This window comes from Cercospora beticola, chromosome 6, assembly GCF_033473495.1.
Source record: "Cercospora beticola chromosome 6, complete sequence".
In the NCBI taxonomy this organism is placed as follows: Eukaryota; Fungi; Ascomycota; class Dothideomycetes; order Mycosphaerellales; family Mycosphaerellaceae; genus Cercospora; species Cercospora beticola.
Window position 1 is genome coordinate 280,915 of NC_088940.1, and position 24,038 is coordinate 304,952.

Sequence of the window (24,038 nt, forward strand, 5' to 3'; positions counted from 1 at the left end):
CGGATTTCATGCCAAGCGGCCTTTGCCAGCATAGTCCGTCTTGGAAGCAGGGGCCTGCATGTGTCCGAAGACTGCTAAAAGATCTAGCGCTCGCGCCAAATGATCTCGGCGCGCAGGTTCTCATGCGAGCCCACTCTCCCCATGGGCAGTGAGCCTTGTGTGGGGAGATTTGCGGAGTACATTTCGTCTTCATCTCTCTCTGTCGAACCGGATGGCGGTCATACTCTGAATCAGCCGTGATCTTTTCCGTGATTTCGTGGCTGGTTGTGTATTCGGAACACTGTGCTCTTGGTGCTGCAGCCGTAATCCTTACTCCACTGTTCCGACCCTGGCGGGTTTCCAAGATGAGTTGTTCTTCCGTTACTGCTGACAGCTTCGCCTGGGCGAAATGCTTGAGCCAGCGCCATGATCAAGCGTGCTGCTCCGAGAAACGTACCACTGCTTCCTTTCGCCGCACCACTCGGTAGATACTGACACAAGCGGCGTACCATTCAAGATCTCGCAGGACAAAGCAAGCCGACTTCGCTTCGGCATGACCAACCATCCGACTCAGCATTGGCTTGGCGGAGAGTATACTAAAGGGCTTTCGGACGAGCGATGTCGTAAATACAGCTAGCAATCTTGCATTTCGATCAGCCCGGTCTTTCGGTCTTTCAAGTAGTCCTCGCCCAAACAAGATGAAGCTCTCGTTTGCAACATCGTTGCTGCTCACTACCGCTTGGGCTGTTCCTCATCCCCAGGCTGGTTCTACAAGTGCGGAGGCCAGCGACAGCAACAGCAATAGCCCAGTACAATGCGAACCATTTTACCCAGACCAAGCCATTTTGGACGCACTTGCCGGAACGTACGCTTTGATCAACACAACGAGTGCGCGGGACGGTGTACCTATTCCAGATGAGGCTTATGGAGAGCGACCCGTTGGCATCATCACATACAGCAAGTCCGGTTGGATGTCTGCTACCATTACGGCTACTGAACCTGAGTTGCGACCGAATCTGTAAGTGCCGGAAATAGAGGGTGCTCTCGCGGCCGTCCAATGGCTGCTACATTGTTCAGACGACCTGCTTACCATTACCTTGTCGCGCGACCAGAACGTTTCCTTTCCAGCCGGAGGACTCAGACGATGACTGGGCTCTCGTTGGCAAGCACAGCATAGGGTATGCTGGACCGATTACCATAAGCCGTGATATTCCAGCGAACACCACATCAGGTCAGATCTTCCATGGCCCTCTAGTAGTCGCCAATGTGTAAGTCTGATCCGATGAATTCGGGTGAGCGATGAAGCTGACGTTGCTTCTTCCAAGACCGAGTTGGCAGGGAGCGCTGCAGAGGAGGAATTATACAATTCATACCACTCCTGAAGGGAAGCTCTTACATATCCAGTGAGTATTATAGCTTATCTTCATGCGGACTCTGCTGATTCAATTCTTTAGATCCACCCGTGGTGGTGGTTTCACAGGAGAACTCTGGTGGAGGAAGGTGGATTAGTTCCACAGTTGTGTTTAAATGTGAGCAGGACTCTTTTGGTCTGGCACCAGCCACTCACGGCCATCGTCAATCTTGATAGAATCAGCGTGTTGCAGTGAACTGTATTGGGGCATCGAGGGAAAGGTGCGCGCCGTTCATGATGAGAGAGTAGAGGTGGCGGAGCAGAGCAAAAGTCTGTCGCGGAATGAAGGGCCCCTGCCCTGCGGATAAATTTGAACGCCAAGCCACAAGCTTTGGGACGTCTCTTCAACCGACTTCACAACTTCATCAGCACAGTTTCATCCAAAGTATCACGTTGACGAGTCCAGAGCATCTATGCTGTTGCTTACCTAGCAAACACGGCGTCTTCGGTTTTTGGCAACGTGCGATGCACATCCCCAGGTTTGGAACGAGGAACCGTATTCAGCTCAACAATTGTGCTCATTGTTTTCAGTATGGAGCAGGGCAAGCAATCCCTTCATAACGAAGCCCAACGAAGTGTCTACAACGGCTTGCAGATGTGACACAGGGCGGCTGCAAGCTACACGGGTGGCTGATTGTCATCTACAGAATCAAGGCTTTCTTGGCACAGATGATTGCCTTCTTAGGCAATCGGGCAAACTCAGAATCTTGTTCGCTTCTACCAAAACGACAGACAACGTTATTGAAGGAGTGATCCCCGGTCTTGTTCGAAGGCATGCGCCTCTTGAAGCTGACAACTGTTGCAAGTATTAGCCAGACATGTACTGATTCTTGCAGGTCACGAATAGAGGCAGTTCTCGTGCTGTCATGGATGTCACGTCAAACGAGCCCCAGCACGCATCTCTTGCGATCTATAGGCATGTATTCAGCTATGACGATGCAGGATGGGCTGGAGCACGGTTCCGTACCGACTTCGCGCTACTCACACGCTATACCCACGAGTGTCACAGCCAAGGCAGACTCGTGGATCGCTATTTCTCATAGCACCCTGTCTCCTACGATGATGGTATGCTATATGTGTTACATATGAGTATTCTGTGCTCGTTCCACTCCGCTGCGCTCACCAATCTAGAACAATTGTTCATTCCTCTCATTCGACAGTATCCTTTTCAGCCTACATTCATTATCTTTTTGATCCTTCAAGATGTTGACCTCACTTCTTTCAGGCCTTGCAATGGCCGCGAGCATTGCCTCTGCGCTTCCGCAATCATCGCCTCCTACTGAAATGTCATGTCAGCAACTTGGCAGTGGAACTCAGATTGGTGGCTACACGACGGAATGCAACACGGATCGCAGGGGAGGGGACTTGAGCAATGAGCCAGCGTCTTCATTTTCTGCATGTTTCCCACTATGCGATGCTATTGCCGAGTGTGTCGGATTTTCCTACATCGGCGGCAGCGGGTCAGGTGTATGCTTTTTCAAGAGCAGCATCGAGATGGCTTCGGAAAGCGACAGCGTTGACACAGCTTTCAAACGCGATACTCTGCCTCCGAGTGGCTCTGTTACAATTCCAATCGTCACATCGACGACCACGACCCGGACTGCGGCATCAACTACAACGACTACCAGCCAACCTATTTTCTCTATTCTACCAATGACTACGACCACGACGGCGGCGGCGAACACTGAGCGACCACAAGCTTTCGGCGAAGAGCGTACTACGAATACCGAGCGCCCACAAGCATTTGGCGAAGAGCCTGCGGCAAACACCGAACGACCACAAGCATTTGGCGAAGAACGAACGACACTGATCACGACGACCCGAGCTGCCCCCACGGGAATGGCTGCTGCAACGGATATGCCTACTCTGGGCCTCCCTCCGTCAGGTGGGATTGGACCATTTTTCTGCACACAAAATGTGGGAGGCGTTGCAGTAAGGGTTTTGTGCAGGCACTAGGAGATTTTGGCCTGTCATTGGTGTAGGAGACGGGGAAGAGCGATCTCGCCGACTATAAGTTGAGCAAGATCGAGAAAATTCACGCGGCTGGCATTGCATTCTGAAATCGCGCGGGTCGCGAACTGTACCCAAAAAGCAATATGGGATAAATTTGGTCATCAGAGCAAGCGTCGAAAGGCAAAGATGAAATCGACTGCCAAGAGCAGATCGATATGCGTTCAGCAATACCTGAATAAGAAAGAAACCTACACAACTTCCTTTTGATACACATCACCCTCCTTGTCCTTTTCCATATCAAGTCCTGTATCGCCATGTGTCTCGCCACTCTCGATCTTCGCAGCCCTCGTCTGCAGTGCATTGGCGTGCACCTTCGCTGACTTCCAGGCAGAGATTTTGGAGTCGAAGATCAGATCAATCTCCTCCAGTGTCTTTCGAGCGGTCTCAGGGTACATGAAGAAGATGTGGAAAGTCATTGCGAAGCAGAAGATGCCGAAGATGATGTACGTTTTCCAGGTGATGTTGCGGAACGCAGGTGGCAGGAAATATGCGAGAGCGAAGTTGAAGGCCTGAGAAGGTCAGTTGTGATTCATCAATAGGAAAGGGGTTCGAGCTTACCCAATTCGTCGCAGCTGAAAGGCCAACACCCTGGTCAAATGATTTAGTTCTCAGATGTTGACTTCACCTGGACAGTTCGAAACTTACCTTGGCACGATACTTGAGAGGGAAAACCTCAGAGCAATAGATCCAGCCAGTTGGTGCCCACGTGAGGCCATAGATGCCGGTGAAGATGTAGCTGAGGGCGATGACAGCTTTGCCTGGTACGGGCGACAGTTCCAACTTCAAGTTCTCGTTGCCGAATACCGAGTCCACAGGGCGACCGTAGGTCGCCATGACACCAGCTGTGGCAAAGTGGAGCGTCATGCAAATAACGGCGCCTCCAAGCAGTAGCTGTCGTCGTCCAACTCTATCGATGATAGGTAACATCACGCCTGTGGTGACTAGGAAGATGACGTATTGGATCGCAGAGGAATAAAGGTTTGTATTTCCAGAAAGGCCAGCCATCTGGAAGATATAGACCACATAGTACATGGCGACATTTCCACCTGTTGCTATGTTAGAGGTCAACTATCAAAGAAGAATCTGCGGGCTTACCTAGCAGCTGCTGCCACATTTGGACTGAAGTTCCTGCAAGGGTTCGTTTCCAGATCTTGGGGCCGAACAGGCTGAAGAATCCGATGCCAGCAGCCTGTGCAGCTACTCGCTGGGCTTCCTGGACCTCCTCGAACTCTGAAATGACGATGGGATTGGTGCGATCACCTTGTCCATGTAGCTCAGCCAGTACGGTCAGACACTCTTCCCAACGTTCTCGTCCAGCCAGCCACCTGGGAGATTCCGGGAAGCAAAAGAGGGCGAAGAAAAGGATGATTGCTGGAATTCCTTGCACTCCCCAAGCAATTCGGAAGGCGGCAGGCCCAGAGACTGTTTGCGCGCAGGCATAGCAAACGAGGTACATGATGAGAATGCCCCATTCGATGGCCCATTGCTGAATCCCAACGATGCGTCCACGAATAGCCGAGGGTGAAAGCTCTGCAAGATATACGCAGACCTGTGACGAGCAGATACCAATTGAAAGGCCATTGACGATTCTGCCGGCAATGAGTTGTCCAACGTTTTGCGATGAGCAGACAATCGCGCAGCCAATTACGAAAATGACGCAGGCGATTTGTAGTGCGATCTTTCGTCCAAATTTATCGGCCAGGAATCCAGCTGCAAGGGCACCAATGAGTGATCCGCCGCTCATCGACGCGGTGATGCCTCCTTGTAGGTCGCTGTCGGGAGAGTTGAAGTATTGGGTGTATTGCTCAGTTCCAAGCCATGCGCTCATCGAGCTGATATCGAACCCGAACAAGGCACCGCCGATGGTGCCAAAGGCCGCCAACACATAGATGTTGGTGAAGCGATACATCTTGCCCGATGTTGTCGAGAGAGGCCGACTGGAAGATTATGGGAGCCGCATTCACAGCCATTATGGAGGCTCTTTTATTTTGAAGTGGCCGCATCGACGATGTGCGTCAGTGGCTCCTGCAAGTGCCAAAGCCGGGTAAAGGCCACGCGCCAACTCGTGTTGGATCGGCTTGTGGATCCTAAAGTGTGTGTTCATTATCCGTTCGGTCTGCGGCATCCAGTCTCAAGCGGCGTGCTGTGAGGGAAGAACATGGTCATTGGTGGAGAAATTTGCCCCGAGGTGGAGAGGACGGAGAGGGTGGAGACCACAATCTGGGGGGCTTGGCAATGGTGGTGACGCCAAGGTGACTGAATGCAACACTACGTCGCACTGCAGACCACTGATCTTCTGATGCCATCCCAGACTCCCGGGTCAACTTCCTCCATCAACGAGTCTCCGTCTAATGTGAATTCAGTGCTGATCATCAACAGCCAAGAAGTCCCAAGGCGACGAACACGACCAGACAGGTAGGTATTTCACGTTGTTGCTGTCATTGCGATGGCAATAGATTCTCCGTCTTGGGCTTCTGCGCCCATGCCAGTCTTATACAATAGAGGTCTTCCTCCACGATGAAGCACCAGATGAGCAACGAAAATTACCGACCATGAAGCTTTCTACTTTCCTGGCAGTTTTGCCGCTTTCATTCAGCGGAGTCTCCGCTGCAAGCTATTCCAATCCTCTTCGCGATGTCAATGGAGGAGATCCCAACATCGTCTGGCACGATGGTTGGTACTACTTCATGAGCACAAATTTTGCCAACTTGCAAATGGCCCGAGCGAGGACGTTGGATGGGTTGAAGAATGGTGAGACGAAGCTCATCTGGGCCGATTCTGAACCAAGTCGCTGCTGCAATGTATGGGCACCAGAGATGCACTACATAGATGGAGCATGGCATGTCTACTACTCTGCTGGACCTAATCCGCTAAGTCGTCAAAGGTCGCATGCCATTCGAGGTGAGCAGATAGAGTCTTTGAGAGGATTTGAGCTAATAGAATCGCCAGGCGGCAGCACGCCTTGGGATATGTATGGCTATGCCGGCGAGCTTCAAACCCCTGGCTTCTTCTCAATCGATGGCACAATCGTTCGTCTGCAAAATCAGAACTACTTTGTGTATTCGGGGTTCGTAAACGGAGGCTTCGAAGCTGGCGAGAAGCAAAAGCTTTACATCACGCCCCTGACTGGTGCCACGACCACGGGCGAGCACAAAGTCCTCTCTGAGCCGACAGAAAGCTGGGAGCTGGTCGGGGAACCCGTCAATGAGGGTCCTTATGCTCTGTACAATGGCAACAAAACTTTCATCGCATTCTCTGGGTCGTACTGCGGAACACCCTCGTACGCACTTGGCACTTTGGAATGGACGGGAGGTGATCCTATGGATAGCGCCAGCTGGGTCAAGACCGGCCCTCACTTTACAAGTGCGAATGGAGAGTTCGGTACCGGACACAACAGCTTCTTTACCAGCCCTGATGGTAGCGAGACTTGGAATGTTTACCATTCGACGCCCAATTCTGGGGGAAATTGCGGAGATCAAAGGCGTGCAAATGCTGTTGTGGTGAGATGGAATGAGGACGGCACGCCAGATTTTGGCGTACCGCCTGGATATGGGCAGGTGCTTCCAGGGCCAAGCGGCGAGTGAAGACTTTTGGATGATTGGGCGCAGCTCATATTCCAAGAGTGAATGAGCTAGTCATGTCACGCGCGGTGGAAGTTGGGTTCACCCCACGCGTTGACCTTCTATAGTCACGGCCTTGCAAGATGTTTCCTCTGTATCTCATCTTGTGAACCTGTCACCTCAAATCAGCACTAACATAGAATCAATATTCCAAGTGCGTCAGGACCAGCCTCAACGTCAACTCGAGCCTGCGAAAAATATGCCGACACAAGCAGGCCAACGGTGCTCGCGCTATCCTTCTCGATTACATCGCACTGCGTCACTCCAGCACAGCGACAGTGTCGAGTCAAGCAGCAGCATCAACGAGTCCGAAGAGTCAAGCCCTGGTGGCATAGGCAGTGCTGATGGAAGCGAATTTCAAAACGACATGCACGATGGCACGACGCCCGTCATTGCAGATACTCCAGAAGATGCTCAAGAGCCGCCAAGATCCACGCCATGTCCTGGTGGCGAGCCCAGACCTGCAGGTCGAAACAAGCAAGGGACTCTTGTCAATTCTCATCCTGCAGCCAGCGACATTGAAATGCCAGATGCTCCACCACTGACCCCCAGTGGAGAAATTGAGGCGCTTAATGGCGGCCGCAGTGCAGTCTTGGGACCGCAGCCCCCAGGCTCCAATCCAGACTCCCTTCTGCGACAAGCTTTGCACAATGCCACTGATCAAAACATGAGAGCACGTCTCAGACTCTATGAGATGGCCGACGATGTAGAAGGAAACGAGACATGGTCGGCGAAACTCCGCGGCCAGTGTAGAAAGATCGATGAGAGACTGGAATCACTCGAAAAGCACATCGCAGGGTTCAGTGCAAGGGAGGGAAGAGTCCAGGCTTTGTTCGTGTTGATGGTGGTGGTGTTGTTCTATGCATGTTTCTGCTGGTTTCATTGGCCTGAGATGTCCTACATTCGGGATCGGAGACGGCAGGTTTTGGGGCTTTGAATGTGGCGCGAAAGACGAGTAGCAGGATATTGGAGGACGCGAGAATTGTGTCGATGAGTGTTTTCGAAATGGCAATCATTCAATTTGGGGATCCTGTCTTTCCCGAGTGAGACTTGGTGTCACCTGATTTGGGCTGTTCTGTTGTTGATTCAACGCCAGGTCTCGTGTTTTCCCTCCAAGCAAGTGACTTGATTCACTTCAGACATGCAGTAACGTGTCGAAAGTCTTCGCCTAGTGAAGAGCGCGGACACATTCGCCCTCCATAAAAGTATCGATATCCGCTTCTCTTGCTTCCTTTTCTGCAGCTTCAATACATCACGAGCAATCAACAGTTGCTTACGGCAGGCCGCAAGCAAAAGTTTCCGACACCAAATACGGTCCGAGACAGTCTAGCAATCATGTCAGCTTCCTCAGTACGGTGTGACTACTGCCGCCTTCACCGAGACCTCAGCACAGTTTGTGAATGTCGCCAACGCATGCAGGACCAGTTACGTTCCGCAACAACAACATCTCGAGGTGTTCAAGTCGGCAATTCCACACATCACGAATCCATCTCGCATTGTGGCCGTGGACAATCACCGGCTTCTTCACCACCAACTTCTGATCCTGATTTGGACGACAGCATTCAGACGAGTCCATTGGCCAGATTCAGCACGACCGCCGCAGCATCCCGACTTCCTTCCCAGCGCACCGCAGCACCAACGCCTTTGAGGCGCGGACTACTGCCAGAGCAGCTAAACTCGGAGTCTGAGGACGACGTGGGTGGCAACATCGTTGTTGTGCCAGGACGACAGACTCCGGTGCCTGCAGTATCGCCAGCAAGCACGCAAGTCGTCGAAGAAACTCCTCAATTCGCTCAGCAAAGACATCGAGAAGCCATAATGAACAATCCAACTCGAGCACATCGTCGTGCACCAGAAACTGCCGGCCCGGAGGAAGATTCGGGTTCGATACACTACGCCACCGATCCGGATCCCGCTATTGAAATCGCAAAACTCAGAAAGTCCCGCAACGTGCTCGCTCAGTCACTGGAGGAAAGCACTGCTCAGCTCAATCGATTTCGAGCAAGTCAAGTTGTCCGCGGCCAGAGCAAATCAGCTGAAACTGAGGAGCTTCAAAGAGCGGGATTGGATCCATCGAGAGCGATGGCTGCTCTTGGCACCGCAGACAACTGGAGAGGCAGGATTACCGCGATCTTCCTGGGATTCTTGATGGGGGTCATGGTGTTGTTTCTGCTCTGGGTGTGGGCGAATGGGCCGGACTACGAGTACATCCGAAAGAGAAGGGCGGATGTCTTGTACGAGTGACGCGAGCAGTCCAGGTCGATGGTCTGCTGGAGAGCTGGAATGACAATGTATGACCGAGACTGAAAAGGCATGATCTGTTGAGCGTTAGTAGCATGGTTTGCGGGCGTGTCAAAATGTGTACACTTAGACAGTATGTGGAATGGCATGGTATTTGGACAACTTCTCTTGCTTCCCTTTTGCTGGTGGGAGCTGCATCTGTTTGCGAATGACTTCTACAACGGGGCGAACTTTCGCCCATAATACCAGCCGTAAGCCAGGAACGCAACGTATTCGTCTGTAATGTAACCTTTCTGGTCCCACTCTGCGATGTTCCGACATTAGTTCTTGAGATCGAGCTTGCGAGACCAGTGGAGGCCAAGAGCCCAGTGGAAGAGCCTGAATGGGTCAGTTTGTGCGCGATAGAGGTTTATGGACTCGTTCTTACCTGGCGTCCACAATCTTTCCCTCCTCCTTGGACAGTTCTGTCGCCGTTGGCAAACCTCACGACAGGAGACGGCGCTGATGACATACCTTGCAGTTTTTCGTAGAGCTGGTCTAGCGGCACCACACGCCGCTCGATATGCTCACCCTCGTCCAAGTGCTGCTCCGGCTGTTCATCACCCTCTTTGAGCTGCACTTCAATGGTGACCATCTGCAAGACATTAGCGATTACGCCAAGACAGGATGCAATTCGGACAACGCACCTGCATATTTGCATTGGTCAATCCCGGATCGGCGACAATCGTTGGGCTACAATCGAGGACCTACACTCATGTTGGCATTCGTCATTCCGGGTTGGCTGCTGAGCACATCCGAGACGTCACAAACCTTGCCCTCGTAGCCTGTCTCCTCCTTGAGCTCTCGCACAGCGGCCTGCTCCGGTGTCTCACCCTCGTCGATCAGCCCGGCGGGAAATTCAACGCAGTACGCCTCGACTGGCGGGCGGTATTGGAGGATGACCATGGTCTGCGGTGGTCTGGTTGGGTGGCGCAGGATTGGAGCAATGGCAACAGCGTCTACGCCTCCCTTCGATCGAGTCTTACGGGCCGCAGCTTCCCATACACGGTTCTTGCCATCTTGATCGGTCCACTGAGAAGAATCAGTGGGCTGCGGGTGTAGTCGGTCGGGATCTGTTGACCTCAATCTTGCGGAGCTCGGTCCATTTTGCTTCGTCTGCTGATAGCGGGCTGATGCGGTTGATCTTGGGTGCTTGCCCGGCGGATGACATGGTGAAGCGTCGGAGCAGATGCCTGGTGCGCGTGATGGGAATCTGTGCTCGCATCGACTCGCGTGTTGTGGAAGTGGATGTCAAGTGAGAAGGGCGCGTGCGAAGTGGTGACGTGAGTGAGAATCCTCAGGCATCAGTCCGCGCTAAAGTCTTGGCGTGGACGTGGATGTCGCTGTTGGCTGGCAGCAAGAGGGAAACGTCCTTCCTCGTCCTAAATTGTGCCTGCCCGTCACGACCGCGATTCCACATCTGCGCCCCTCTTCGCGACAAGATGCCCCAGAAACACGGCAGCGTGTGTCGAGACGCAGTCCGACATGTCAAGGACCAGTGCGCTAACTTCTGGCTCCGACCCATGTGAAAGGAACGACGAGACATGAAGGGCAGAAAGGACAACACTGTGTACTGCACGGACGAAGCACGCCCATGATCATATCCCCCAATGCATCAGGATACCGGCTTTGCGACCAATGCAGCTTGTGGACTACTGCGCCACTCCTCTGGACGCATACAAAGTGGGGCTATACTTCATCTTGGTATGCATTTGGGCGGCCTCTGTTGGGCGCAGTGTGAGGACCAGTCTGGACTTCAGGAGAGGCTGACATTGACTTTGAGTAGAGTGTGAGCACCGCATTGCACGACTGCAGTTCTGTTTCATGAGACGAGAGGCCTTCCACGTCACGTCTTGCTGCCTATTGTGCACGCTGCGGGCAATGGTGGCGCACATAGAACTCATCTTGGCAAGCTTGTCGGATGGCTGAATTGGTTCTCAATCTCAGACTCAGTGATTGGACTCTGGATTTCAATTTCTGTTGACCTGGAGTTGCACAGACGTAACCAAGGGACATTACGAATGAATAGGCCTGGGTTCCACCAGAGGCAGTTCGTGCTACGCTGCAAGCTCTCAGTGATCCGATCAGCTCCTCAACAAAGACCACGAGTGTCGCACCCCATGCCTTCGTCAGCTTTGTGGCCACTGAGTCTTGTCATGCTCGTCCTGGAGAGGCCGCTGCCCTCCTCAACTCTAAAGGGTCGAGAATGGAGACTTTGAGCCACATCTCGACCCAGCTGCCCTCCACTGGACATGCAAGCCATCTTCTTAACCGTCCTCTTGGCCGTCGATGCACTGTACGCATACCATAGGCTCGACAGATAGATCCGTTGGTGCTTGCACGAGCCGTGTTATAAAAAGAGCAGTCATACCTATAATTTCAACAGCTCAAACTCGCGCAAATCTGTTCGAAGATGGCCACTCAAGATCAAATCTATCTGGGCTTATGGACGAACTGGAGCTTCGGCCAGATACAAGGTGCTACTCTTACACTTACTCATCGAGATGGGGCTTTCTTGGTTGCTTTTCTGGCGCTCTTCGTTCGGATCACCGGAGGCCATGCCTGGCAATTGCTGTGCTGGATAATATTCCAGTTCCGAGCAGAAGCCCAGACTTTCGTGTCCAGCTCAACATCGCAGTCGGCCCAGCAGTTAGCAATCCTTCGAAATAGCAGCTCTGCAACAAGCGCTATACACGATGTGTATCTCGCAGACCGAAAATGGACAAAAAGGGACGGGTATCGCGCTTGCAGATCCTCGACACTCATCTTTCTTGCGCTGCTGAATGTACTCGGCTTCGGCGCTGCAGCGGTATTCTCATCCAAGGTCACCAGTTCAAGCTCGGATGTGTTGCGAAAACCAGGACGATGTGGGATATGGCCGACCGTGACCCTCAACGATCTGAACGAGACTGAGGCAGGTTTGCGACTTCAAGATGAATATCAGACACAGCAATTGGCGGAGGTTGAGAATTTCCGGGCGGCACTTTCACTGAGCCAAGCTTGCTTCGATGTCCAGCGGCAGTCTAATTCCAGCGCGCCGTGTACATCGCCTGGCTTGCAAGCTATTCCATGGACCTTCAATTCGAGCGACGAGTGTCCTTTCGGCCAGGAATTGTGTACTTCAAACAGCGTCACCTTTGACTCGGGCATGATAGATACCCAGCTGCATCTTGGGATCAACTCGCGGACACATGATCGCCTTCATTATAGGGCGAACATGACGTGCGCGCCTCTGGATCTGTCCTCATATGAAAAGCGCTACACCGCCAAGAATATCAGCACGTTGTGGCCCGACTATACGATAACGCCTGGCAATCATTCAGACCACCCTCTAGATCGCATTCTTGCACGCTCCAACACCAGTACATTCACGGCTTACTTCCTTGGCGAGTCGCTCCATCGTAGAGACGATGGCATGTTGGCTACTTACTATGTCACATCAGGCGGCAGACGAGCGCTCACTAGCGGCTCACCACACCTCGAGGTTCCGTACATGCTGCAGTGAGTCTTGACTGCCTCGCTGATGACACTGTGCTAATCATCCGACTTACAGGGCTCACACTCGCGAGATTGACGGCAATGGGACATTCGATGCGATACCCGACTTGACCAGCGCGGCATCAGATACATTGCTGGTGTTCTTGCATAATCGCGTCTTCTTCACGAGACCTGTCCGAGACCCGCTATTCAAAGCCACTCGTGCTACAGATTTTCCTACAGACTCCGTCCTACTGGAGGGGTCAACGGCAAATGTTACAGCATACGTCGCGAACGAAGACTCGGATCGGACTGTCTCTAGCACTGCAGTCGCGTGTTTCTCAGACACGACGTACTGCAACCCTGCACTTCCTGATCAGCCATGCGTTCACAGTCTCCGGAAGAAAGGCATTCGATCTCTACTGTTGACGCCAACACAGCAACAGATCTTGGACCGAATCCACGCTCCCAAGGTGGCGTCAATGGCGCGATTGATAAAGACTCTTGGAGCACAGAGTATGCTCGCAAGCAGATCTATTAGGCGACGAAACAGTCCGGGGCTGCCTGATGATCAGTGGATACTTGAGCTGGGAAATTGGTTCTCGACACTATTGTTCAGAGAACAACTTTTAGCGAGGTGAGTCCTAATTGAAGTTAGAAGGCGAGCAATGAGATTGAGCTACGTGCTAATTCGGCCACGACAGACGATTCGCCACTGGGTACCGGAACCAACAATACAACGAATTCATTGTGGCTCCAGAGCCCGAAAGCGAGTGGATGTGCCGCGCACAGATGACCCGAAGCAGTGACCACTCATCCTTCAGCGTCCTGGGACTCGCAATTATCCTCATCCTTGGTAGCTTGATTATCATCGCCAATCTCACACTCGCCAGCATCGTGGACTGGATTCGTGCAAGACAGAAGAATAATCCTGGGGGCAGATTCCGTACCCAGCAGTGGAAAGAGATGGAGTTGTTGGCATTGCATGAGAAAGCTTATGGTCACGAAGCAGGAATCGTGATGGATACTGGCTCATTCACTGCACCGTCTGGAAAGAGCTTGACGCTGACAACGGTCGGGAGAAGTTCTTCAGACGAGTCTGTTCAACCTTCGGAGAGGAGAACTCCAGCGAGCGCGCCGTTACTGTCCAGGACTTTGCTCTAGCCGGACCGGGGCCGCCAACATGCTCAATTGTGAGAATGAGGCTATATGCTACGGCCGTACAGTCTCGAGCCAACACTCCCTCCCCAAATGCTTGGGCACATGATTGCTTTCAAGATAGAATTGGCTAACAGCAAAGACAACATCTCTCCTCCATTCTAGCTGCCCATATCGCTCACCACGCATTACTTCCTGAACGCAAACTGTTCGCAAGTTTGCGAGGATAGACTGATATCGAATTTTATGATACAGGTACGTTGGTGGTCGGCCAACACATTCGCACACTTACGGCCGCATCAGCAACGCCACCGTCATCCTGTATCCAACCAATTGCGGCAGTTTCACTGAAGCTTTTTACAACGGTCTCAACGAGATAAGCTATGTTCTCCCTGTTGGAAACCGGCTCATACCTGGGTATATAGGGTATCTTCTCGCTGAACCGGAAGCTAGATTTATCCACACCATTATTCTGGTGAGTCGCTCCAGTGTTCGATTCATTGATCGACGCAGATGCGAAGTCTTGCTCTGGTAACAGATCCATGGATTTCCTGATCTATCTGCCGGATGGCGTTATCAAATCCCATTCTTCGTCGAGCATGGATTCCGAGTGATTGTGCCTGATTGCATTGGATACGGACGTTCGGTAAGCTTATTTTATTGAGCAGACAGATCCGTCTGGCTGACGCTGATATATGCAGGATGCGCCAACGGATAGCCTCCAGCCGTACACGTTCAAGTCTCAGGTCGATGATTTCTATGAACTATGCAAGTCGCTAGGCTGCGAGAGTGTCATCGTTGCTGGGCATGACTGGTGAGTTGACTTGAGCAAATACAACTCCCGCTGCAAGGCGTAGACTAACAAATGTGTAGGGGCAGCATCATGGCAACTCACTTCACACTATGGTATCCCTCTTTCGTCACACATCTGGTAACCGTCGCGGTTCCTTTCTTCCCGCCATCAAAGGATTACGTCCCACTGGATGTACTCATCAAGCACATGCCCTTGCTGGGATACCAATTACAATGGGGCAGCGCGGAAGGTGTCGTCGAGAATTTTACAAAAGACGAGGACGGAATGCGCACATTTCTGCGAGCCGCGTACGGAGGGTTGACTCCTGAAGGAGAGTACCCATTTACTCCTAAGAACGGATACGACTTGAACCGTCTTCCAAGCGTCGGTGATCCGGCACTGTTGGATGTTAAGGAACTGGACTACTATGTTCAAGAGTTCTCGCGAAATGGAATGCGAGGACCATGTAAGTAACAGTCATGCCCTGATTGTTCATGTGCGAGTACTTTGTGCTCTCACACGTCACTGGAATGGATCAGTTGGGGATATCTCCTAAATGCTGTATAGGCAACTACTACCGCACCACCCAAGCCAATTTCGAGGCCACCAGACCTCTCCTGGACCGTGTGGATGGCGGACGTCTCAAAGTTCCGTACCTGTTCGTGCGTGCTATGGACGATATTCTCGTTACGGACGAATGGGTCGCGTTCATGGTTCAGCATGTTGACCAGCCTGTCGTTAAGGAGGTTGATGCTGGGCATTGGGCACTTTGGGAAAAGCCGAAGGAAGTCAACGAAGTGCTAAGAGAGTGGTTGGAAAGTCAGAATTTTTTGTCGAGTGGGAAGTAGCCAGTATCGGTGAGACCTGAGGAAGATTGTATTATTACTTTCAGAAGACTTCGAGCGTGGATGTCAAGTGCTTTACACAGTAAGCAAAACGGCGAAAGTTCTCGAAAAATAGGGCAACAAGAGACAAGAGCCGTCATGCAGGCTGAGATTATGATAAATTTTATGCAACCAACGCTATCATCCACAGCAAGACCATCGATGAACTCGGTTGAACCAACCAAATAAACAAACAAGCAAAACGCCATGCTACAATACTTCACAACCAACGCCAATACATACTGTCAAAGGATGCTCCCTCAAATCGCCACGTTGAACTCGCGTTGCCCAATCTCACCCCACCAGCCCAGATGCTCAAACATACATCCTCGCCCTCTTCACCGGTCTCGAAGTAGCAGGAGCGGCTCCATCACCAGAAGGCTCCGCACCTCCTACGCTTGCCGCTTCAGCGTTCGTGTTCGAATTCGGATTAGCATCCGGCGCTCCCAAATTCTTCTCCGGGTTTCCACAAATGTCTGCGTCTCTCAAATTCTGCAACCAAGCACCCGAATCAAACTCCGAGTAAACAGTATGAACTTTCCATCCAATCTTGCTCTCTGGAACAGGAATCGCATCCATCGTGATTAATCCCACAACAGGTCTCGCACCTTCCTTCGCCGTAGGCAAAAGATCCGTAGCGTTGACGGTATTGGTTGTTTGCCAGCGGATTGTGACACTGGTACAAGCGGGGAAGATGGCGAGTTGTTCGAAGTTGATGGGAGGTTGTTGGGATTGACCTGCTTTAAATTTTTCCAAGGAGGTAAAGGTCGGGGCGGAGAGGGGGAGAGTGTGGGCTTCGGAGCCTTGGGGACAGGAGTTTATGAGGGTGTTGACTGATTGGGAGTAGTCGGTGAAATTGGGCATGAGGAGACTATCGGCGAGAGCGTCGGTGTAGTCGGAGATTAGGAGGCCGTAGTCTGTTGCGATGGCTTGGGCTTGGTGCGTGGTGAGGCAGAGAGGTTCGTCGGCCTTTTGGTTGTGGTGGTTGTTGGAGGAGTGGTATGAGGATGGAGAGGTGTTGTTGGAGTAGTCTTTGTCGCGTGCGGTGAAGTCGCGAGCAGGAGCGGCGAGGGCACCGATGGCCGCCAAGGAGAGAGTGAGAAGGTTGTTGAGTGAAGGCATTTTGATTCGTTGGATGTTGGTGTTCTTGTGTTCCTGGTCTTGGATGCAAAGTGATGATTGCGTGCTTTAGTAATACGAACAGCAGAGCAAGACAGATATATGAGAAACTAACGAAGGTCTCAAGGAAATGAACAAATAGGAAATACGCAAAGAAATTTTGTGGCTTTCTGCAGTAGCTGGCTGATGATGATATGTCTGGGATGGAGATACACAGAGGATCTTATACTCCATTGTTCTTGCTGGCCAGTAGGAGCACCAGATCTGTCAGGATCCTGCTGTCAAGGATGACCGCAGCATGCAAGCCATGCTTTGTGATGTCCGGTATGAATAGTATAGGGCATCTACCTCGCACGCCAGATCCTAAGGCTGAGCACTTGGAAGCCTTGCTCGGCCATGACCGAGCCTTACTTGCCTGTGCTTCAGCATGCAGTGGAGCGTAGCCGACTGGATGAGCGCTGCTAAGGCGTGCAGCATAGTTACACAGCATTGAAGCTTGGCGTGAGCTCAGCCCTTGACGTTTATAGACCACCTGCCGCCAATCAGATTTGGACACTGTTTGACCTTTGCCTGTTCCATATTCCACATCGTGATGCCACGTGCGAAGTGTAAGCTCATCTTACCATCCACCGGAGAATTGAGTGGGGACCCATAGATAAGCTGATCGAATGCTGCCGGCCAAGAGCGCTTTGCGAAATCGAGAATTTTCGCATCTTTTCACGGGCTGAATCTGCTTCCAGTCAGAAGGCATCACCGAATGATCATACGCAAAGTCTTTGTAAGAACTGCAGATGGGTCTGGGTGCTGTGGTATGTTGCAGAAATGTTCTAGAAGCCTATATGCCGGTGAGAATCGCAGTAAATTGCTGGGACAGGGAATCTAGCTGTACAAAGGCGCAGTACTACCTGCACTGACTGATCTGCTGCTCATCGACACAGGTGGCGGATCAGCAGCATCTGCCGTGAAACACAAGCACGCCGCATTTACTGAGCACTTGGCTTCAGCGTCCTCAACCACTCGCCAGCTCTCTTCGCAGCCACTACAGCCTCCTTCTCAAAGCCTACCAGAGGTCCGGCCAGGATGGTATCGTGTACTGCATGCTCCTCGACTTGCAGATGAACATCATTTCCCTCGACTGCGCGCATCTCCTCGTACAACGCAACATCATCGTGGAATAGCATTTCGCATTCACCGGTGGAAATGTAGATTGGAATTTTTGTGGCGAATGCGTGTGACAAGAAACTGATGTATGGATGATCCAAAGTCGCGCCTGTGCTAGGCAGTGGCTGATATGTGCGCGCACCCCAGGCTCCAAAGGCAGCGGTAACGTAATCAGTTCCAAGGTTTGGACTTTTGTTGAAGGATTCGGCAGTCAAGGAGCCGAGAGGAGAAACCCAAGGCGACCAGAGAAGAATGGCGTGTGGCAAATCGAGACCTGTGGCCTTTCCGTGCTCGGTCAGGTAGCGTGTCAGTGCGAGTGCGAGATTTGCACCTGCACTGTCACCGGAAAGAATGATCTTGCTGGCATCGATTTGGCGCTCATTGACGAGGTATGAGTATGAAGTGATGGCGTCCTGCAGAGCGGCTGGGAATCTGCAACCTGGATTCGAGGAAAGTCGGTATTGTGGGCAGAAGACGAATTTGGCATCGGTGTTGTTTCGCAGGGTCGTCGCGGCGAAAGCAGCGTCCTTCTTGCGGCCATCGCCAATGACATAGGCGCCGCCGTGGAAGTGAAGGATGACGAGTTCGGGCTTGTAGGCACCGCCCATCGGGTTTGGCGTGGGATACCACGTTCCTCCGCAGTCTTCAGGCTTGATGGTGCCATCGAGCTTGGCGGGACCTGCGTAGGCCTTTGAGGGGGCGACCTTTGCAACTGCCCACTTCTCCTTCTCGGCGCCTGGGATGATGGACAGCGGAGTCTTCACTTCCACCATCGACGCGTTCCACAGGAAGGTCTTGACGATCTGCACCAGAATGGCCTGTCTGTAGGTCCAGTCCTTGTGCTGGCGCAGCGAGGAGGGCAGATACCAGATCATCCACAGTGGGAGACGTGCGGCATTGAGGGCGAGTGAACATAGTGTCCAGATGCCCTTTCCGGGCTGCGAAGTGAGGACTCCCATGACGGTGCGGTCAAGGTGAGAGGGGGAGCGAAAGCAGCTGAACAACAATGAGAGACTACAATGGACTTATGATTAGTCGCAGCCTGGGACGATACTCTCCTGGCTGCCCGCAGATGCAGTGAAGTCGAGCTCCGCGCGGAACGCGTGCTCGTAGCGTTCTCCTCGAAACCGAGGCTTGCGCAGACGCGGTGGGCCGAGGCACATGCGCGTCATTGTCTGGAACTGGAACGGTACGCGCCAGACCTGCTGCTCTCCCACAGCCATATCGAAGCTCCAAGGCTCAACGGAACTTTGCGATGGACAGCAGCCGTTTGCGGAGGAGGAGCGGAGGTCGACGAAGGGCTGATGAAACGTTGTGCAGCAGCAGGGGCATCCCGAGCAGCGACAACTAGTTAAGCCCAATGCGGCAACGACGACATGGGTGAGGCCGGGGTTGCATCCGCCCCGAAAAGCAGCCTCGCTCGATGAGTCTCCGCGAACATGGCCAGGTCCACGCATAATGTTTTGTGCATGCTATGGAATCCTCACCTTCCGACAGCTTCACCGTCGCGACCATTCCATCGCAGCGGAGGTCGCACGATCATCTGCCTTCCGACGCGTACCACAGCCCTCGCGATTGCGGCAGCAGTGACGGAAAAAGAGCACGACCACGACCACCTCATGCTGCCTAATGCAAGCCTTGCCGGCGACAAGATAAGACGACAGTGAGTTGGACCGGGCCACCAGGCAATCCGCTCGAAGAAGCTGCGATGGGAACAACAGTAAGAGCTGGTCGAGCACAATGTAGCTGCCACGACGATGGCCTTCGCGGCTGCTCTTGCGACACAGCCAGCGACGAGGTAGGTGAAGATGCACTTGCAATCTCCTTCTCAGCTCCTCTCTCGTATGCATCAACACGGCCACAGACATGGCCGAGCTGACCAACAGCTACTCGACCGCCGCAGAAGCCCGAGCGGCCGCCAGGAGCGCCTACGCTCGACACTCAGAAGACCACGCGACACCCACGCGTCGTCCGAGCCGCCGATCGAGACACTCGCAGGGCAGTCACTTTGAGCTGGCACGGAGGCGATCAACGCGTTCGAACGCGTCCACATCCACCCAGAAGCAAGAGCCAGCAGCTGTATTATCTATAACCACAGTCACGACATCCATACCAGAGGCAGCAGGAGTGTCGACTCCACGTGCACCACAGTCTGAGCCTTCACCCAAAGAGACATTTGGCTTGGATGAACAGCCTGCAGATGTGACCGCATCTCCAGATACTCCTGCCGCGAGGACTGTTCATACGAACACTCCCACTCCCACGCCAAGGCACTTCTCCATCAACATCAAGGGTAGGCTCAAGCAGGTCTTCCGAAAATCAACTCCTGCGCCCATTGTGCCCGTTGCACCTCCAACATCCCCCGACCCAGCTTACAATGAGCCTCCCGATGCTCCTTCAGATGCTCCTCCCGACACAGTCCAGGCCGCTGTGCCTGCTGAGGAACCTCCGGCAAACAACGCCATCAGTGAGCCAGAGCCGTTTTCCCGCCCATACTCTACATCAACTAGATCCCGTGTCACAAGCTGGACAAATTCTACCATAGCCGCAGTGTCAAGCATTCGCAGCCGACGTCGCCCATCGCACCAACTCGAATTGGCTGCTCAGCCGTTGCCAGAATCGACGGGCCAGGACTTGCGCAAGAAGAGCTCATTCTTCGTCAGCCCAGTACGCAGTCGGACGCAGCCAGATGTCCTAGCCGAGCCTATCCTGGAAGCCAACAGTCGTGAGCTGCGCAAGAAGGGTTCTTTCTTCGGTGGGCCCGTGCGGAACAGACTGCATAGAGGCAGCAGAGCGGACCTCAAGGAGTCCTCCGAGGAAAGTATGGGGCTGTATAGCGCTCTGCAAAAACGCATTCGTCCTGCCAAGTCAGAGCGAGCCATGTCCAGGCAACGCCTAACGACACCGTTGGATGCATCTGGTAAGCGTCGCTGACTCACCATTTCTCGTGCGCACGCAGCTGACTGACTATGAACAGAATTGGAAGACACGACATTATTCGAGCCTACTTTGCCAACCATCCGTACTATCACACCTGAACCCGGCACTCGCGCGGCCTACGTACCCTCTCCAGTCACCGAGGTCGTTTCTCCGGGAAGCAGTTTGAAGCGGCGATCGGCCCTCCGAGTGCCTCATGCCAGGGCAGATGTGATCTCGCCCAGCGTGTACTCTCGCGGCACCGATGGCGTCTCACTGCGTCCACTGTCGCCAGAGGGCGATGAGGGTACGACAACAATTTTGATCACTGGCAGAGAAGTCCGCAGGTACAGCATCTCGCCAGCAAAGCCACAGAGTCGACACCACCGAGGCAATGGAAGTGGGTCTTGGCGAAAGTGGCTGTCAGACGAGATGAGAACCAGTTTGGGCACAACAGGCCCGGGCTACCAGTCGCTGAATGTGCCAGGTGATGAACAGTATCTGCAAGCACGACGCACTCCATCGCCTGCCATGCAGTACTTCGCACAAGACTCGCCGTCTCCAGCAAGATCGCACACCGTCCACCACGGGGCTCACGGAAGCGGCACTTGGCGCAAATGGCTGTCGGACGAGATGAGAACTACTCTGGGGAACACTGATCAGCAGTTCCGCCTTCTCAACAGCGAGAAGCTTCGACCTCGTTCAATCTCGCCACTTTCCGAAGCCGCTGATGACCCAGCTCGGTCAAGGTCTCGGGCGAGCAGCATTGTCTCGACTATGAACGATCGCTACCCAAGAATTGCACCAAGCCCTGCGAGTTTGCGCGATCAGCAAGTCGTGCTCCCGAGCTTCAGACCGCCAAGTCGAAGCAGTCATGCAGAGATACCTCGACCTCCGACACGGCAAAGCATTGGCGAACCAATGAGACCGCCCAGTGGTCTTGGCCAACCGATTCACGCCCGTCTACCGAGCAGAAATCGCCCGTTGCACACGTTCGGCAGTAAAGAAAACGTGCGACCACCCAGCATCAGCAGCCGGGCTCCGGAGTCGCCCCTACCTGCTCTGTCGAGCTCACAATGGCTTGCGACTGGGTCTCAGCACCGAAAGCGAACGGAAGTGCGGAAGCCGAGTCTCAAAGATGCGGTCATGAAGCCTTCGCTCTCCAGGCTATCTGCAAGGCAATCCACATTTTCAATGAGGGAGCCACCGCTGCGAGATGGGTACCAGAAGCCTGCTTCGCTCACTAGACAGTCCATGATGGAGATGAGAGATTCTGCTACGAGACGTTCGCCGGGACAGCATATGGTCACGGATTGGCTCAATGAGCGAAAGGGAAGAGAAGGAGTTTTGGGTAACAGGCAGAGGGCCGAATTGGAAGACACTTCGGTTAGTGCGTTTTTGTAAGGCGTACCACGGCTCTCTGAGACTGGCGATAGAAGTTGGAGTATGCTTCTTGGGATATTGGATGAGTGGTAATGATTGGTGTGACCTTGTTGAAGGCTCGCTTGGTGTTTCGCTTTGGCTTGGTTTGTTGCTGTATCTTTCAGTGTATATTGATTGTTAGCTCACACAGCAGTAGCTTTTGGTCTGCATGCTGCCATGTGCGAGTTTGATCCTCTTGTCTTTGTCAGCTTGCGGGACAATGCTGTTCCCGTCGGCGGCAGCATTTGTAAGATTGCGATTCCTCTCGGCGCGGTATGTGGTTTGTGCTACATTGGTCTTGCCTGCTTTTCCTGCGCGCAACTTCGGTGCCGAATTCTGAGAAGCACTATCATCACTAAACACTCTTTTGCGTCATCGACTGGAGGCTCTGAAGTTTTCCCGAACAGTTGTTTGTCCGAAGCCCTGTGCACTTGTTCGAAGGAGGATGCATTGCTTGGATGCTTTGGTGATGGAGCTACGAACACGGAATCCTGCAGGAGCTGGCTGAAATGCAGTGCGAGAACGCCAGCGGCTTTTGGGAAAGGTGGAAGGGCGTTACCTCCGACTTTTTTGTGGATTCTCAGGTGGTTGCCCCACTTGGGGGTGCATTTAACTTGTCAACTCTCTTGCGACGTTTGGTATATTTGAGCTAATTCCATCTCAAAACCAGCGGACCAACAGCACAAGCTTCTTCCACAAGATTGGAGCATTATGTCGTCCTCCAACTCCATCATCATTTTCGGCCCCACGGGCAATGTTGGCCGTAATGCTGCCATCGCGGCTGGGAAACTTGGTGCGAAGGTGTTTCTTGCTATGAGGGACCCGAAGAAGACTATACCGGGATTGGATGAGAGTGAGGAGAAGAAGGGTGGGTTTGAGAGAGTTCAAGCTGATTTGACGGATTCCGAGAGCGTGAAGAAGGCTGTGAAGGATACAGGTGCGAAGAAGGCTTTCTTTTATTTGATGCATGCTGCGGGGGATCATATGAGAGGGACGATTCAGGCTTTGAAGGAGGGTGGTGTGGAGTTTGTTGTGAGTTTGCGTGTGGTTCAAATTGATGATTGGGAAGAGTGGTATGCTGATGATCGTGTAGGTCTTTCTGAGCAGTTATACTGTCAAGGAACCTTTGGAGGATATCCCACAGCAAGATATTATCCCTTATGGACACGCACAAGTCGAGCTTCAGCTTCTGGATATTTACGGCAAGGAGAATTTTGTGGCAATCCGACCGGGTGGTTTTGCCACTAATATCCAAATGTGGCATGGAGATGAGATTCAGAAAGGAAGTCTCAAGATACAAGCTCCAGATGCGGAATTCGACGGCATCACTGCTGAAGATATGGGCGAAGTCGCAGGAAACATCCTCGCAAAAGACCAGAAGGACGTGCATGCTGTCTACTTGTTCGGACCAAAGATGTTGAGTCGTATCGAGCAGGTCAGGATTGTGGAGAAGGCTTTGGGGAAGAAGTTTGAAATCGCAGAGATTGGAGAGGAGGAGGCTGTACAGCAGTATCTGACCAAGGGAATTCCTGAGCATTTTGCGAAGTATTTGGCGGGCAAGATGGCGGAAATTGGGGATAGTAAGGCGAGCTTTGCGGTGAAAGATTGGGAGGAGGGAGTGAAGAATGTGGAGAGGTTTACGGGGCATCCGGCTATTGGGTTTGAGGAGTGGGTGGGGAGGAACTTGGATAGGTTTAGGTGAGCGATTGAGGACTTTTGCAGACGACTTGATGATAGATTAGGAGGAAACAGAACAATTAGCAAGTATCGAGCGAAGTTACTTCCAGAATTCCCAGATCGGTCCG

General features: G+C 52.8%; 11 protein-coding genes across 11 annotated transcripts; 7 read left to right on the forward strand and 4 right to left on the reverse strand.

The window, feature by feature from the left end:
• Positions 1–677: 677 nt before the first annotated feature.
• Positions 678–1,488, forward strand: RHO25_009232 (uncharacterized protein; the record flags this gene model as incomplete). Its single annotated transcript, XM_023600780.1, has 4 exons — positions 678–997; positions 1,092–1,247; positions 1,305–1,382; positions 1,434–1,488. 4 exons carry the CDS (start codon positions 678–680, stop codon positions 1,486–1,488), a joined length of 609 nt encoding a protein of 202 aa, XP_023453730.1.
• A 1,105-nt stretch (positions 1,489–2,593) lies between these two features.
• RHO25_009233 (uncharacterized protein) lies at positions 2,594–3,346 on the forward strand (the record flags this gene model as incomplete). Its single annotated transcript, XM_023600781.1, has 1 exon — positions 2,594–3,346. One exon carries the CDS (start codon positions 2,594–2,596, stop codon positions 3,344–3,346), a length of 753 nt encoding a protein of 250 aa, XP_023453796.1.
• Positions 3,347–3,591: 245 nt separating this feature from the next.
• Positions 3,592–5,312, reverse strand: RHO25_009234 (uncharacterized protein; the record flags this gene model as incomplete). Its single annotated transcript, XM_023600782.2, has 4 exons — positions 3,592–3,912; positions 3,962–3,991; positions 4,049–4,449; positions 4,499–5,312. The coding sequence occupies 4 exons, from the start codon at positions 5,310–5,312 to the stop codon at positions 3,592–3,594; spliced, it is 1,566 nt and encodes a 521-aa protein (XP_023453731.1).
• A 643-nt stretch (positions 5,313–5,955) lies between these two features.
• RHO25_009235 (uncharacterized protein) lies at positions 5,956–6,987 on the forward strand (the record flags this gene model as incomplete). Its single annotated transcript, XM_023600783.2, has 2 exons — positions 5,956–6,304; positions 6,353–6,987. 2 exons carry the CDS (start codon positions 5,956–5,958, stop codon positions 6,985–6,987), a joined length of 984 nt encoding a protein of 327 aa, XP_023453770.1.
• Positions 6,988–8,436: 1,449 nt separating this feature from the next.
• Positions 8,437–9,267, forward strand: RHO25_009236 (uncharacterized protein; the record flags this gene model as incomplete). Its single annotated transcript, XM_023600784.1, has 1 exon — positions 8,437–9,267. One exon carries the CDS (start codon positions 8,437–8,439, stop codon positions 9,265–9,267), a length of 831 nt encoding a protein of 276 aa, XP_023453794.1.
• A 317-nt stretch (positions 9,268–9,584) lies between these two features.
• RHO25_009237 (uncharacterized protein) lies at positions 9,585–10,528 on the reverse strand (the record flags this gene model as incomplete). The annotated part of the gene is made up of 6 exons (XM_023600785.2): positions 9,585–9,642; positions 9,692–9,728; positions 9,778–9,898; positions 9,951–10,010; positions 10,075–10,335; positions 10,385–10,528. The coding sequence occupies 6 exons, from the start codon at positions 10,526–10,528 to the stop codon at positions 9,585–9,587; spliced, it is 681 nt and encodes a 226-aa protein (XP_023453795.1).
• A 1,188-nt stretch (positions 10,529–11,716) lies between these two features.
• RHO25_009238 (uncharacterized protein) lies at positions 11,717–15,579 on the forward strand (the record flags this gene model as incomplete). Its single annotated transcript, XM_023600786.2, has 8 exons — positions 11,717–12,804; positions 12,857–13,417; positions 13,485–13,877; positions 14,194–14,413; positions 14,477–14,584; positions 14,640–14,752; positions 14,812–15,197; positions 15,299–15,579. 8 exons carry the CDS (start codon positions 11,717–11,719, stop codon positions 15,577–15,579), a joined length of 3,150 nt encoding a protein of 1,049 aa, XP_023453728.1.
• A 351-nt stretch (positions 15,580–15,930) lies between these two features.
• Positions 15,931–16,737, reverse strand: RHO25_009239 (uncharacterized protein; the record flags this gene model as incomplete). The annotated part of the gene is made up of 1 exon (XM_023600787.1): positions 15,931–16,737. One exon carries the CDS (start codon positions 16,735–16,737, stop codon positions 15,931–15,933), a length of 807 nt encoding a protein of 268 aa, XP_023453729.1.
• Positions 16,738–17,717: 980 nt separating this feature from the next.
• Positions 17,718–18,854, reverse strand: RHO25_009240 (uncharacterized protein; the record flags this gene model as incomplete). Its single annotated transcript, XM_023600788.2, has 1 exon — positions 17,718–18,854. The coding sequence occupies one exon, from the start codon at positions 18,852–18,854 to the stop codon at positions 17,718–17,720; it is 1,137 nt and encodes a 378-aa protein (XP_023453798.1).
• Positions 18,855–19,761: 907 nt separating this feature from the next.
• Positions 19,762–22,215, forward strand: RHO25_009241 (uncharacterized protein; the record flags this gene model as incomplete). The annotated part of the gene is made up of 2 exons (XM_023600789.1): positions 19,762–20,815; positions 20,873–22,215. The coding sequence occupies 2 exons, from the start codon at positions 19,762–19,764 to the stop codon at positions 22,213–22,215; spliced, it is 2,397 nt and encodes a 798-aa protein (XP_023453799.1).
• A 729-nt stretch (positions 22,216–22,944) lies between these two features.
• RHO25_009242 (uncharacterized protein) lies at positions 22,945–23,935 on the forward strand (the record flags this gene model as incomplete). Its single annotated transcript, XM_023600790.2, has 2 exons — positions 22,945–23,265; positions 23,327–23,935. The coding sequence occupies 2 exons, from the start codon at positions 22,945–22,947 to the stop codon at positions 23,933–23,935; spliced, it is 930 nt and encodes a 309-aa protein (XP_023453189.1).
• Positions 23,936–24,038: the final 103 nt, after the last annotated feature.